We start from the raw sequence: 14,462 nt of genomic DNA on the forward strand, positions 1-14,462 counted from the left end.
CACAGGTGATTTTGGCCCTTTAGGATGTTCTCAAAAGACAGGATTGCCACTGATGACTACTTTTCACCAAATTGGCGAATTTGAGAGGCCTGTGGCGACCAAAAATCATGATTGGTGACACGGAGATTTTTTGGGGATTTTCGGCTTAGGTCTCGACTGAATTATTCATTCTATTCTCAGCGTCTTCAAAACGAACAGGTGACAGCGTTTTTCTATTTTTTGTCGTTTTAGAGTCACCAGTAAAATGTGCCCTTTACACTCAATCCAGTACGTCTATCCTGTTCCTCGTGTGTATCTCCTCAATTCACCAAGATCCTGGAGGCACTGGCACACTGGTGCATCCCCCAGCGACCTCCAAGCACCTTTCAGGTCAGCGGACTTTTCGCGTGCCGCAAGGTGGTGGTGTGTACTTAAGAGCTTCAAGAGCTTTAGGCTTCTTTAAAGTTTGGCTTCTGAAGTGGCTAGGTGATGGTTAGGCCACCTGTTTCAGCCACAGCTTCAACCGTTGTAAATAGCTTGTCAACTTCTTCCCTGCTGTAGTACCCCCTAATTTTCATGCAGAGTTTAAATTTTTTATTAACATTTATTTTTCGGCCGATCAAGAAGTTGGCTTCTTTGGACAGCCTTCAGAAACTGCACTGATGCCGCACAGAAGAGGTGGTGCGTGCATTGCAGTGGTTGCGCGCTACTTTCGAATTTCTTATCTTTGTTATGCTATTAATTTGTTCGAATATCAAACACACGATTACACAGTGACTCAATGAGATTCTCGAAATTCGCAAGAAGGCTACGCATGCCATCCCTTTTTTGTTGTAGCGACTGCTTCATCCTGCATTCGCCACAAATAAAATCGTCGCAAACTTCTATTACGAGGCGCTAGCACTGAGAGACGCTGATGGTGCCCGTATGCCCTTTCCGAGTTCTACCACCGTGAAGCGGGTGATGCAACTAGCATTAAAAGAACGTAAATATAATTTAGGGACTACGGCCGATATTGTTCTCCATGGGGCTATACATAATTAGCAATCTTTATTACTGGCCACATCCCCCATATGTTGAGAGGCGATTTTCTTGGCGAAATTTGAAGAAAAATGGCGACTTTTTGCTCGTGGTTTGGCGAATTTCACACGAAAGTCAGTGGCATCCTTGTCAACAAAAAACCAACTTAATGCAAACACCTGTAGTCTTGGAAAGTATACATGTTATGGTTGCATTGGCATTAGATTCTTTTAGGTAATGTCAGCTCTTTTTAGCATGGGAAAAGGGAAAGTGTCAAGATAGTAAGAAAAATAAAAGTTTGCAGGGCCATCACTGGCATTAGTTCAGCTTCAATTGCACACAATTGTTCAAACTCAAAAGAGAGAGACAGCAAAGAATTAAAAAGAGACGGCAACTCGTTTTCCAAGATTCTGTTACATCCGATACATACCGTACTAACCACTTTCTGGTAGTGGTAGGGACAGTACCCGCAGTACTTGACATTGTCCATGTAGTTCCCAGCTTCCTCACAGAGGAGACCCGCTGCCTGCGCACTGGACCAGAAAGAAACAACACGTTCCCAGAAAGGCCCAACAATGTGCAGCCATTGCCTATTGTGTGGCACGTCCCTTTGGCCGCCCCCAGGAAAGACTATGAAGAATTGGACAAAATGACACGGGCAGCCAAAATTTAAAAGACACTTGGAGTAGTTCATTTTGTTAAAGTTAACCTGGTGTTCATCACTACAGCATTTATCTAACACCGTGCCTGACTTTTGACAACTGAAAGTCACGAGTCCGGGCAAGCACTTTTATTTTAAAGGGAAATGCAATTGTTTTGTGTGTACTATGACAATGTGTAAAACATAGTTTCTTTTGGACAGACTTTTCCAGCCACTAAACTTTTATGATTATGAGTCCTTAATGACTCATATTGCTCCTCATTTACTGCAGAATGCAAATAACTATCAAGAAAGTGTGTATAATACATTTAAATAAACAATAAAAATTTTAATACGAGAAGTGTTAAATGCTCAGCCCGTACAAATTGCTTACTCTAAGTTCATAATATTTATATGTTATGCTTTTTAAACTCATTTCTTCCATTATGAGAGCTTGGAAATCATGGTTATTTTGAGCATGTAGCTTTGGTGAACTCCTCATGCGAAATGAAATGGCAAGTAGACAGAAGACAATTTCTAGGGGACTCTAGACAATCAGCACTTTTTTTTTATGGCAAATTACATCGAGTTTAACTACAACCTTGTTTTGTCACGAAAGTAGAGAAACTTGACTTGTGAAAGCAATTAAAAATAAAAAACATGTAACTTTCGAAAAAACTTGCCATTTTTGAGTCACATCTACTCTTAAAGCATTCACACTTTCAACAGTGATGAACTTTTCACAGGTTAGGCACACGCTCTTTACCAGAACTGCACCTGATGTCCTTGTCGCATCGGCATCATAGATAAGTTTAAAGCCAAATTCAGTCGTAAGCAGAGGAAAAGGGTTATTTAAACGGCAACATGAAGAGCTTGTTGATTTGAACTTCAGGAGACAGGGATAAATGTTGAAGTTACCTAGAAGTGCAGCAAGAAGGTGCAGCTACACTTACAGCAACAAGATATTTAACTTATAAAATGACGAAACCCTCGGATACCAGACTGCCCAGAATCTACACTACACGGTGCGATTTCATGAACTACTGTTCACAAATCGGTGAGGTAACACTGTCGAATCTGTTAATTATTGGCAGAGGCCTTACAAGCTATTTGGGAAGGTGGAAGCCATTTAAAGTGGACACCGACAGCAAAACAAATCTTGCAGAATCTGTCTTGTCAATAGCCATGGCTGAAAACAATGTGCCCACAAAAATGCATGTTTTTGCTCGCACAATTCGTACACTTGAGGGCATCCCGAACCATACAATGTACTATGCCCTTATCCACAAGCCTTGTCTCTCTTGCTTTGGAGAAAATAGTGTTGGTCCACGTACCATGTGACGTGGAAGTACTGTTTGCACCCAGACTTATTGCACTGCATGCATGCCCCAATGGACGCCTTGCTCTCTTGGTGGTGCTGCTCACAGATGAAGCAACTCTGCAAAAGGAGAGAGTGCACACTTTTTCATAATTTAATTTTAGTGGCACAGTGATTGAGAGTAGCCTGGAATGTATGCGGATCGGTGCACAGCATTTAAAGGTATACAAGTTCCCAATCCCAAGCAGTCGAACTAAAGCAGGATGTCTACAACAATCTTTTTTTCCCCCTAATCCCTGACTTTTCCGAATTTCCCATAATGATTACAAGCATATTCCCTCAATGGTGAGCCAGCTTGAAAAACTGACAATCTGTGTAGACGAAACAGGCCCTCGAATAGTTAAAAGAAAGAAATATGCCCTTGCAAAAATTGAGAGCAGCAGAGGATGTCTGCAATAGCACTGCCACTGGAAGAACTGAGCCTGGCCCAGTGAGCATCTGCTCATAAGTGCTTGTGGCGAAACCAGAATGCTTTCAAGTCAAGCAGAGGTCATGGCCAAGCCAAACAAGACTAAATCTGGTGGAGCGAGTTACGCCATGCTTGGGAATAGAGATACTTTGTGTGCTCCGTAGAAGAAACAGTGTGCACCGTGTGTGTGTGTGTGTGTGTTTTTTGTTACACTTCTGCTTAGTTGTTTAGTGAAATGCAATTAGTCTGTCCCCATGACCCAGACACGTTTTGCAAAAAATCCATGACGATTCCCCGAGTTTCCCAGACACGCCCGATTTCCCTCACTATTCCAGGATTTCCAGATTGGTAGACAGCTTGAAGAAAGGAGTGAAGATGGGTGGAGGTAAACTGCTCTGTAATAGTCTGTGTGGCCGGACAAGCGATGCCTTGGTAATATAGTTGGAATTTTAAAATATGCCTTACCAAATACATGAAAAAGATACGCTAGCCTGCTCAAAGAGATCCGCACCACTACTGCTCAAGCTCAATGGTATACCATGGCTATCACCAAATCTCTTTCATTACACCTCTGTATGTAAACATGCGTAGAACGCAAACAGAGCTAGCTCTAGTGACAGCACTTTATAATGTTCTTCACAGTATTTACAGAGTCTCATGCAAGCTTACCAAAGGAAAAATTGGTACCACGGTTGCTCAACTGCACAAGGGCACATGGTTTGAAATAGTTTTCTTAACTTGCACGTTGCCTTACAGATTCAAGTTTTATGGCTTTGTGAGTTCTGATTTTCAAGCTCACTCCAGCTTCAATTTCCTTGGAGCAGGGCATAGTTACAGCTGCCGAAACGCTGCAAGGAATCTAGAAATGCAAATGTCACTTCTACCACAGATACTGATGAGTGAAAATGTTGCTCATATACTGCTTCTTGCTAGGTGAGCTGTCCCACTCTGAACTTACTAGCTTCAAGCGCATATCACAGCTAAATGTAACAGTCACATCACTCATGTGCTTCAGCAGAATGCAGTTGTTCTCATCCCTAGCGCAGCTTTTGTCTCTGAAACAAATCTGACCACAATTCCTAGTGCTAGAGATATTGTATTTAGTTAAACACAGTAGACTCTCAGTAAATAGAAATCTGGTAAATGGAACTACTGCTCGAACGGAACAATTGCCTCAGCTATGTTTGGTTCCGCGCGTGTATTCTGCACCCATGTTCATCTCTCTGTAAACGGAACTACTGTTAAGTAGAACATATTTTCCTGCTCCCTCCAGGTTCCATTTACCGAGAGTCTACTGTATAACGAGAGACAATTCCCACGATTCTTGCTGCCAAAGTCAACCCTCGCATTACTATCGAATATGAAAGTACAACTATCTTTTCTTTTCTTTTTCCAGGAAGAAACTAAGTCCATCCTTACGCAAGAATTGTGATCGCATTGCAGTTGAGTAAAGACAGTATGGAAATAAGTGCTTTCTGCTTATTAGCAGGCATGCCTTCACAATAGTGTGAACTACTATGCACTTAAATAAAAAAAAATAATAAATCAAGTGCACTTGAAAAATTTGCCAGCTGCTGTTAGGAAAATGCCTAGGACACGTGAAAAAGGCAATGGAAGTGCCTACTGCCACTGAGTGTAATTAAGCGAGAGAACACTGACCTTGCTGAAGCGGTCCTGCGGAACCAGCTGCAGCACAATGGGCTCCATGGTGGTCACGTTGCCAAAGCGCACTTCCGGGATGTACAGTGCACAGACAACATGTGCCCAGCCTACAAAGAGTGAAAAAAAATAACAGACGTGCAGTCTTTTTCAACTTTCTGAGCATGCACGCCCCTTCTTTCTTTGTAGACTGATTGGCTGGGAGGTCAGACAGTTGAAGCATATCGAAACATCAAGAGCATTTTGGTGCAGCATACGTTCACCGTCAGCATACAAGCTATTTACTCTTCTTTTTCAGGTTTTTCAGGCAGTACTTTTGCAGTGTGGGGTTGCTATTACCCCCCCGTAAAGTAATTTGCACCTCGCAACGCACACCTTGCTCGCACGGGTTGGAGATGTGGAGCAGTGCCGCGCGGTACGTTTGCGATACCTTGTTCTTAGGTTACTTGTATCTTGCATTGGAATATTGAATAAGGCTGTTTAGCATGTCACTTGGGATGTCTAGTATTTGATTTGGCTGGCGATATCATCGTTCTAAAAGCAAGTGATTAAATGCACATGTGTTTGATTTGCCCGATTACTCGACTCCGTCCATGCGTTTTGAAAGTGTGCCTCACTTCGAGACCCCACAGTATGTGTAAAAGCTACAGCATGCAACAATATTTTGATGCAGCCCATTCAAAACTGGAAAGAATGACATAGTCAGTCTGGTGCAAGCAGGGTAAAGGCTTCCAAAAGGCCAGCCCGATTACCAAACAGAAGCACGAAGTAAAAAAAGCAAGCAGCAAAAAGCCTTACGAACATGCTCAGCTTGAAGGGCAAAGCGTGGATGCAAAGGTATTATGAGAAAATGTGGTTTCTACATGCCACCTTGCGCCAGTCGCGATTGGCACTCAGGTTTGGTCACTTGTATTAAAATCTCTCTTTCAGAAATGTAAAAAACACAGGGGACTTACAAGGTAAAGAAATCGTCACAATCCCATTCGGGTAACACCCAAAACAACTGATAACCAAATACACATTTCTTCCTCACAGTATATGCCATTTTGTATGGTTATGATTTTTGTGCTTCATGATAAAACTTTATAATTCTCTATTTAAAATATTACAAGCTAAAAGCCATCACCATCCCCAGTATCAACATCATCAGCCAACTTTATGTTCACAGCGTGCCGAAGACCTCACCCGATGATCATAGGCGTCCACAGGATTCCCCTTTGGGGGCGGGGGTAGGAGGGAGAGAAGAAGAGTTTGTTGCACCTACCCCCCCCTCCTTTTAAGTGAATGTACTGGGTTTACTTTACAACCCCCCCCCCCCCCCCGTTACAGTGCCCCCTCCCTACTATGTCAATGTAAGAGGCTGGCTTTCCCACCCCCTCCCTGCACACGCCTATGCTGATGATCTTCAGCCTGGTCTGTGCTGCATGACCCTGTTTAATTTTACGACGGCAAATTAAAGAAAACAAAAATTTCCGCCCTCCCCCTTACATTGTGCCATCGTTGGCTATGTTTCCCATCTCCTAGTATTAATTCTATCCCTCTCACCGATCACCAATCATCTGCCCGATGCATTACATGATCTGCCTAGGTCCTTTTTTTTCAATCCCGAAAGAAAATAATATGTCACCGTTCAGGAAACTTTTCTCGGTTGATACACTTACACAATATTTCACTGAAAGCCGCCCTCACAAAGCTGAGCAACATCATGCACGAAGACTGAGAAACAAGCATTGCACTTCTAAGGAGACCACTGTGACTACAGCATTACTAAATCTAGCAAGTGCCAGTAACAGTTAATGCAGCGAAAAACTGCAACTACTTGATTGTACAGTAACCACATCAACTAGGCGTCTATCGGTACGTAAAAGCGCTCCTAACGGGTTTTTAATTTTTTTGTTCTTTTCCCATGAAATGCAGGAGTAAAGACTTTAACGGAGACTGATGCCCACATTCATGCAAACTAAATGCACACAAACTGAGCTCAAAAGCGAGATTTAAAGCCTAGGGTGCAGGCAAAACTAGCAATATATGTGGTGCTTCTCTGTCTACTGCCTTCAATTTTAAACATCCAGGAAGAAAAAAAAGACATTTAGAAATGCGGTTGAAAAAATTTAACTTGGTTTGCGAGAAGTATTCCACCTGCATAACTTCTCATATTCAACCTAGGCATGCGCCAGCATAGTTACACACAACATAGCATAATAGTCATCACTTGCTTGCAATAACGATGATAGAACTGTCACCTCACCTTCATGACACTGGAAGTTTCGAACTATTGTGCACGAACTAAATGCGCAAACAGGAAAACTATATGTGCAAACATAACGTACAAGTAATAACTACAAAGTGATTTTGCACCAATGCTTATCCAGTTATCAAAGTAAGCCCTAAACTGCATAAAGGTTCAGATACAGTTAGCGTAAGACAAATTCCCAGTGGCAGAATTTAAAGGATGTGTTTTGACTAACCCGATACTGCTTATTTTTTATTTTGTGTGCAATAGCACAATATAATTGCTTTAGGAGGCCTCTACAAGGTTGAAGAACGAAGAATAGTGCTCACCGCCGTTGTCAGTTCTCTTGAGTGCTCCATCCCTGGATGGACAAAGCTCACACCGCTGCAGATGGCACACCAAAAGTTAAGCACCTGTTCCTAACATTTGCACTTGTTTCACATCTGCCAATACACACACCAAAGAGCAAACGCATGCCGACATTACGTTGAAGGAGCCTAAAATAAAATAGGGAGGTGATGGATACACGAGTGATAGTCCTTTAAACAAAATGTCTCATTCACATAAGCAAGTTTTTCACAGTGAACACTTAATTAACCCTTTGCAGTCTGTTGTCGGGCCCCTCCCGATAACGCACCACGGTTGCAGCAGTCCGTGGTCGGGAGCTGCTGGACAAGCTTTTTCGTGGTTGATCCACATGTGTGTTTTCTCACTGCATTACACATTTTCTAAAAAAGTGAGCTTCTTTTAGTTAAGCTCTGCTTTTTTTTTTTTTAATTAAGTGCCCGAGTGGAGAGGTGATTAATCACCTGAAACTTCAACATGCAGTATTGCGTACAGCAAGCTGTGGGTTCATGTATCCAAAGTTTCGAACCTTCTAGAATACTACTGCTCACCCCCATCCAACTGGCTTTGCAATGCAAATAGCAGTCTATATTCAAAATCTTACACGAGCGCCAGCGGTAATGCTATGACATTCAATGATGCATGTGATAGAGCAGCTGTACTTACCTCAATGATTCGATTTTAACGGCTGACAAGTGTTCTCCTTACTGTCATTATACTGCAATTGTTGTGCTTTGATAGATGTATGCTCACCCTCCAAAAAACATTAAAATCTTAATTTCTCTGGCTCCGGCATTTATCATCACAACCTCATGACAAGGTTTGCATTTCAATGTAAGCTAATCATGCATCTCAAAAACTGGAAACTCAGAAACGGCTCCTTGAAAACTTAAAGGAGCACTGACATCAAATTTCAGAATCTAGATGTGCCCTTCATTCGATTGCTCTGTGTGCATAGGACCTCTGGCCCAAGTTTGAATCGCGTCCGTCGCGCGGAAGTTATCTCATTGCGACGGCAAACAGTGCACGAGAGCTTAAGGGAAAATGGAGTGCCCTGCAACATCGACGCGAGTGCTCTGTGTTCGGTGTGATACATGTCACACATACCATCCTGAGTGACGATGCGCTAGTAGCCATGAAGTCTACGATCCGAGTTTCTCATCGCGGCGTCGCCTGGCGCAAAAACCTGGAAACGCACTCATTTGTCCACGGCCGTGCGCTCACTCCCTAAAAAGGAAAATGAGTGTGCTCCTCCAGACCGGCTGTGACTCGCTATGTCTGATCTTTGATGCACCAATTTAAAATATTTTATGAAATTACCAAGACGCAAACCACCTATGAAAGGACGGCAAAAGAAAAGAGCATGATTCAATGTGTGCTCATCAGTCAGCATGTTGGGGAACCGTTGTGAGTTGCAGCCATCTGGCTTGAAGCACGGAAAAGGCGCCATGTGGGTTTCTCTTCATTACACATATGTTACGCACTAACACAACCATCAAAGTGGAGCAGCGTGTAGACAGATATCATTGCTAACAAGACACACGCAGGTATCGTTAATAGCAAATTTTAGTTCTTTTGTAGACTTCTTTTAATACCCGACTACTGCCGCCGCAACAGAGAGGCCAGATAGGTGGGGCCATCTGGAGGCGCTATGAACCTGGCAAGCAGAGAATGTATTCTATTTCTCCACTAGTGCGCATTCCCTATACCGATATTCCATTGACTCCTTTGAGTATGCCTGAATGCTGTGCACGGCAGAACACACCAACATAGCTAATTGAGACATACAAGCGAGCATGGCCGAAGCATGCGTCCTCCAGCATCTCTTCATTGCTGCTTTGAACGGCATTCATTTTGAAATCGCTGTTCTGCAAAGGGTCTATTAAAGCAAAAATTATTCGCAATGTTGCGAATCGTGGCGATTCCAAGCTTCAGAGTGTCGTATTCAACCCCAGTCGACACTTCAAACGACAACGATGGCAATTCAGGCGACAAGGCATGACTCAATGTGTGCGCCTAGCAGATGTAATGTTTGCGGAGCAGCTGAGCCAGACGCCACTCTTTTCTATGGAGAAGTGGTCAGCTGTGGCGTGATCTGGAGGTGTAGCAACGTAGCGCTTGACAGCCAGCAATATTCTTGTGTATGTGAAACCCCACTCCTAGTTCTCTTCTGTCAACTAATCCACGGTAACATAAGATGTGTCCGTTCCTAAGCACTGTATAAGCTTCATGTGTCCTCCTAACTTCGCTGAGCCCTACTACATCCCATTTAACATCCTCTAATTTCTCGAATAGCACAGCTAGACTAGCCTCACTAGATAGTGCTCTAGTGTTAAACGTAGCCAAGTTCAGATTCCCATGGCGGCCTGTCCGCACCCAGAGATTCTTAGCACCCTCCGCTGTGTCAGAGGTCTGACCGCCGTCTTGGACAGTTGCTGTGCAGCCACTGGGAAATGAGGGCCTAGGGTTAATTGGTACATTCCTATGGGAGGAATAATATAGGTGGATCCAACATGAGCAGTGATCATGCGCTGAATGGCAAGCTATTCTACACGCCCATATAGCAGGCAGAGGTTTAGAACTGCACGGACATACGTTGCATAGACTACGAAAACAATGTTGGTGATGAAATTTCATGACATTCTACCCGAAAGTGTAAAACTCTGGTACAGTGACTGACTGCGTGCTGTTCACTGGCTGAAATGTGTTGCTAGCAGCATAATTAGGGTGGTTCTTTTTTCTTCAGGGTGTTAATACAGTAACTGACCCAGTTTAGTATAGCTGGATAACAGCATCACAAGTTGGCAGCACCGATACTGTTACATACAGCCACCTCTTACATAACATATTTCCTCGCTTACTGTGTTCTTGACATATGTATTTATGTCTAATATAACTTTGTGGCTTAACAACACGTTTTCTATTGGTAGCTGGCATCACACAAAATGAGGATATCACAGAGAATGCTGTATAAAATCATCATCATCATCATCAGCCTGACTACGTCCACTGCAGGACAAAGGCATCTCCCATGTTCCGCCAGTTAACCCGGTCCTGTGCTTGCTGCTGCCAATTTATAACCGCAAACTTCTTAATCTCATCTGCCCACCTAACCTTCTGTCTCCCCCTAACCCGCTTGCCTTCTCTTGGAATCCAGTTTGTTACCCTTAACGACCAGCGGTTATCCTGTCTACGAGCTACATGCCCGGCCCATGTCCATTTCTTCTTCTTGATTTTAGCTATGATATCCTTAACCCCCGTTTGTTCCGTAATCCACTCTGCTCTCTTCTTGTCTCTTAAGGTTACACCTACCATTTTTCTTTCCATTGCTCGCTGCGTCGTCCTCAATTTAAGCATAACCCTCTATGTAAGTCTCCAGGTTTCTGTTCCGTAGCTAAGTACTGGAAAGATACAGCTGTTATATACCTTCCTCTTGAGGGATAGTGGCAATCTACCTGTCATAATTTGAGAGTGCTTGCCAAATGTGCTCTACCCCATTCTTATTCTTCTAGTTACTTCAATCTCGTGGTTCGGCTCCGCAGTTATTGCCTGCCCTAAGTAGACATAGTCCTTTAGAACTTGAAGTGCACTATTACCTATCTCGAAGCGCTGCTCTTTTCCGAGGTTGTTGTACATTACTTTCGTTTTCTGCAGATTCATTTTAAGACCCACCTTTCTGCTCTCCTAGTCTAACTCCGTAATCATGAGTTGCAATTCGTCCCCTGAGTTACTCAGCAATGCAATGTCATCGGCGAAGCGCAGGTTACCAAGGTACTCTCCCTTAACTCTTATCCCTAACTGTTCCCATTCCAGGCTTCTGAAAACCTCCTGTAAGCACGCGGTAAATAGCATTGGGGAGATTGTGTCCCCCTGCCTTACACCCTTCTTGATTGGTATTCTGTTGCTTTCTTTATGAAGCACTATAGTAGCAGTTGATCCCCTGTAGATTTCTTCCAGGATAAATATGAGCTGTATAAAATATGAGGTGTCAAAAACAGTAGCACCTTCTTACAACTCTTATGGCACAACAATTTCAAGTATGCTACCAGAAATTCTCAGATTGCACTTTTTTGTTTTTGTTTTCCTTTTTATGTTTACGTATACTCAGAAGTTTGCAGTATCCCAAAGGCTGAACACTTCATGGTGCACCAGTTGTGAATGAAGGTTGTGCAGAATATATCTATTTTATACCCACTGAGACCGTTATCCAACATTTGTCACCACTAGGTAGTATGGTCGTGACAAGAGGCACATATACACGGTTTACAATATGAGAGTTGTATTGCTGTTTCTACTCAATACAGTATGTGTTGTACTCCAGCTATAATGGCGGTAATCTAGCAGAAATAACGACACTGAGTGTGCAACATTATCAACATGGCAATCACCACAACCTGTGCGAAAACAGATGCACCTTAGGTGCCGTGGCTACTTGAATATTGTATTCACTCAGCAAGATGCGTGTATTCAAATGTATGTGACCCACATAAAGACAAGTGTTAAGCGACAGATAGAAAAAGGTAGAGACATGGCACTACGCTCTGCCTGAACAAGTCAAATAGTGGATTTATCCACGGTAGAAGAAAGGGTACTCACAACTCGAGCACATCTTTCCTGAGACTCGCACTTTCGGCAGAACCAAGGCCCAGTGGGCACTTGCACAATTCCATAGCAGGCTGCAGAAAAACAAGGTTCATGTGATCAAAACAAATGAACTATGTGCCACTTGATGGTTTGATTTCCAAAAAAGAACAATTTACGGGGTTTACCATTTGGACAGTTTGGCGGTAAGAACTGAAAACTGGTGGCACTGCACGGTCCTTAAACGAGCACTTATCACTCGGTACACGGGGATATATTCAGTTGTATGCTTCTATGCTTCTAACTTCTATGCTTTTAATACACTTGGGACGGAAAGTGGGCCAGTGATACAGATACTAGACACTATATTTTGGCTGCAGACATTTGCAACACGGAAGACACTGCCTATATCAATACACTGTATGCAAGGGGTAGAACAGGAACCTTATCTGAGGTCTACCATTACTTTTCTAGGGCCAGACATTTCCACGTTGATATCACACGCGCTAGTTTATGAAAAAGAGCGACCGAATGTCACCAGACCACTTTCCCGCAGATTTTGCACGTTCTTTATTAGCCCTTGTATAGGAATCGGGCGCCGAAAACGCGCTGTCACGGAAAGAAATGAACAGGCAGTACGGTCCCATAACAAGCAACCGCTGTTACGCATCGTGAAACTGCTTCCGAGATTCGCGACAGGCGCGTCAGATGTCATCATCAATTATCGTGCGAATAAATGTGCTCACTGTTGCCAAAGTGAGAGGAAAGAGCGGCATTTATAATGCCACTTCGTCGGCCAAACGGCACATCGTTGTAGTGACACGCACCGCGCCTGTTGAACTCCAGTCCGCGGCGCGGAAATTGGCATTTCTCCGAAACAGGACACAGGTACGAGCAGAACGCGGTAACGGAGGCAGTGAAACATGACGGCGTCAATATGCGAACCCGAAAATGACTCCACTAGGAGTACGGGCCAACGTTTTCAAAGGCCGTGACGCGCCGAGTACACTGCGTGCGCCACAACGCGCACATTGCTCGCGACCGACGGTCGGCCCGTAGGCATGCGGATATACTGGCGGAATGAAAGTGGACCGAAGGGTTCTTCATTTCTCTTCCGCAATCGGAGCCCGGTGGACACATTCGTGCCGTGTTTATGGCGGCAACTGGACGGTACCACGGCCGCGGAACGATTGCCGCCATAGTGAGACGAACGTAGCGCGCAAACGGCCTCCGCTCGCCGTGCGTGCGGCCGCCCGGACACGGTATGCCCGCGCAGTAGGAATTTGGTTTCTACCTTGGTGGACGGCCACGGTGCAGCCCTGGCCATCGCAGTACACCAGTGGATTCTCTGCCCAGCCGCGCTCGTCGGAGCAGACGCAGCAGCCGCCCACCATTTCCTTCATGGTGCCGCCGCCGCGCCGGTCGGAGCTCCCTATGATAGCTTAGGGAGGCCGATCAGCAGTTGTCTTCTTCATCGCTGCTGATCCATTCATCGAGGAACTTTTTCGCGGTGGATCCTCCGGGACTGACTGTTCGCCAAAGGCATGCACCCCCCGCCACCACCTCGCAACCGATGCACTTCTACTTATTTTGTTTTGCACACACGGGGCTTTCATTAGGGCAGCGCAGGTGGCCAGTCGAGTCTCGCTTTCGCGCTAACCATAGCACGGTAGGCGCGGTTTCGAAGCGGCGCCAGCCAGGCCATCAGGCCGTGCCAATGGTCGTGCACGCCAGTGCCCTAACGCTTGAGTCAATGTAGAGTGCAGTAGAAATATCTAGTACACTCTACTAGAAATATCTAATGCACTCTACCACCCGCATCACCGCAACATTTTAAATTGCTCTGTTGCGACGCGGCGTACCACCTTGTAGGATATGTATTGCCTGACAACGTCCCTGATAGCGAGACCTGCTACTCCTCACTCCGCTAGTAATCACCTTTCGCGCACTACGTGCGACTTCAATACGTTAAATTTCATGCTAATCACTAGATTGCATAAACATAACTTATAGGTTTACTAGCAATATGCCCGTAGATTTTACCTGAACGACAACGTTTAGTGCTTCCCAAATAGCCATGCTTTTATTTATTCAATTATTATTTACGTTTAAATTGAATAACTCATTAATTACGTTCAAGAATCATACAGCACTACATAATGATGAGTGAGCATGAACATTGTATACTAGCTCAACTACAGATACCACAGAAAAAGTC

General features: G+C 44.2%; 1 protein-coding gene across 9 annotated transcripts in view; it reads right to left on the bottom strand.

Annotated features, from left to right (window-relative positions):
• Alh (coiled coil domain containing protein Alhambra) overlaps positions 1–13,862 on the bottom strand; it is a 76,161-nt gene extending 62,299 nt beyond the window's left edge. For 8 of the 9 annotated variants that reach the window (XM_075895376.1, XM_037436169.2, XM_037436168.2 and 5 more), the window contains exons 1-6: positions 13,539–13,861; positions 12,260–12,339; positions 7,648–7,702; positions 5,086–5,195; positions 2,974–3,077; positions 1,430–1,532 (exon numbers count right to left, since the gene is read on the bottom strand). In XM_075895376.1, coding sequence (XP_075751491.1) covers positions 1,430–1,532; positions 2,974–3,077; positions 5,086–5,195; positions 7,648–7,702; positions 12,260–12,339; positions 13,539–13,647 — 561 coding nt within the window. In that variant the 5' untranslated portion in view covers positions 13,648–13,861. Of the gene's footprint in view, positions 1–1,429; positions 1,533–2,973; positions 3,078–5,085; positions 5,196–7,647; positions 7,703–12,259; positions 12,340–13,538 lie in introns of all 9 variants that reach the window. The other variant, XM_075895347.1, reaches the window with a different exon arrangement.
• Positions 13,863–14,462: the final 600 nt, after the last annotated feature.

This window comes from Rhipicephalus microplus, chromosome 1, assembly GCF_043290135.1.
Source record: "Rhipicephalus microplus isolate Deutch F79 chromosome 1, USDA_Rmic, whole genome shotgun sequence".
NCBI classification, from domain to species: Eukaryota; Metazoa; Arthropoda; class Arachnida; order Ixodida; family Ixodidae; genus Rhipicephalus; species Rhipicephalus microplus.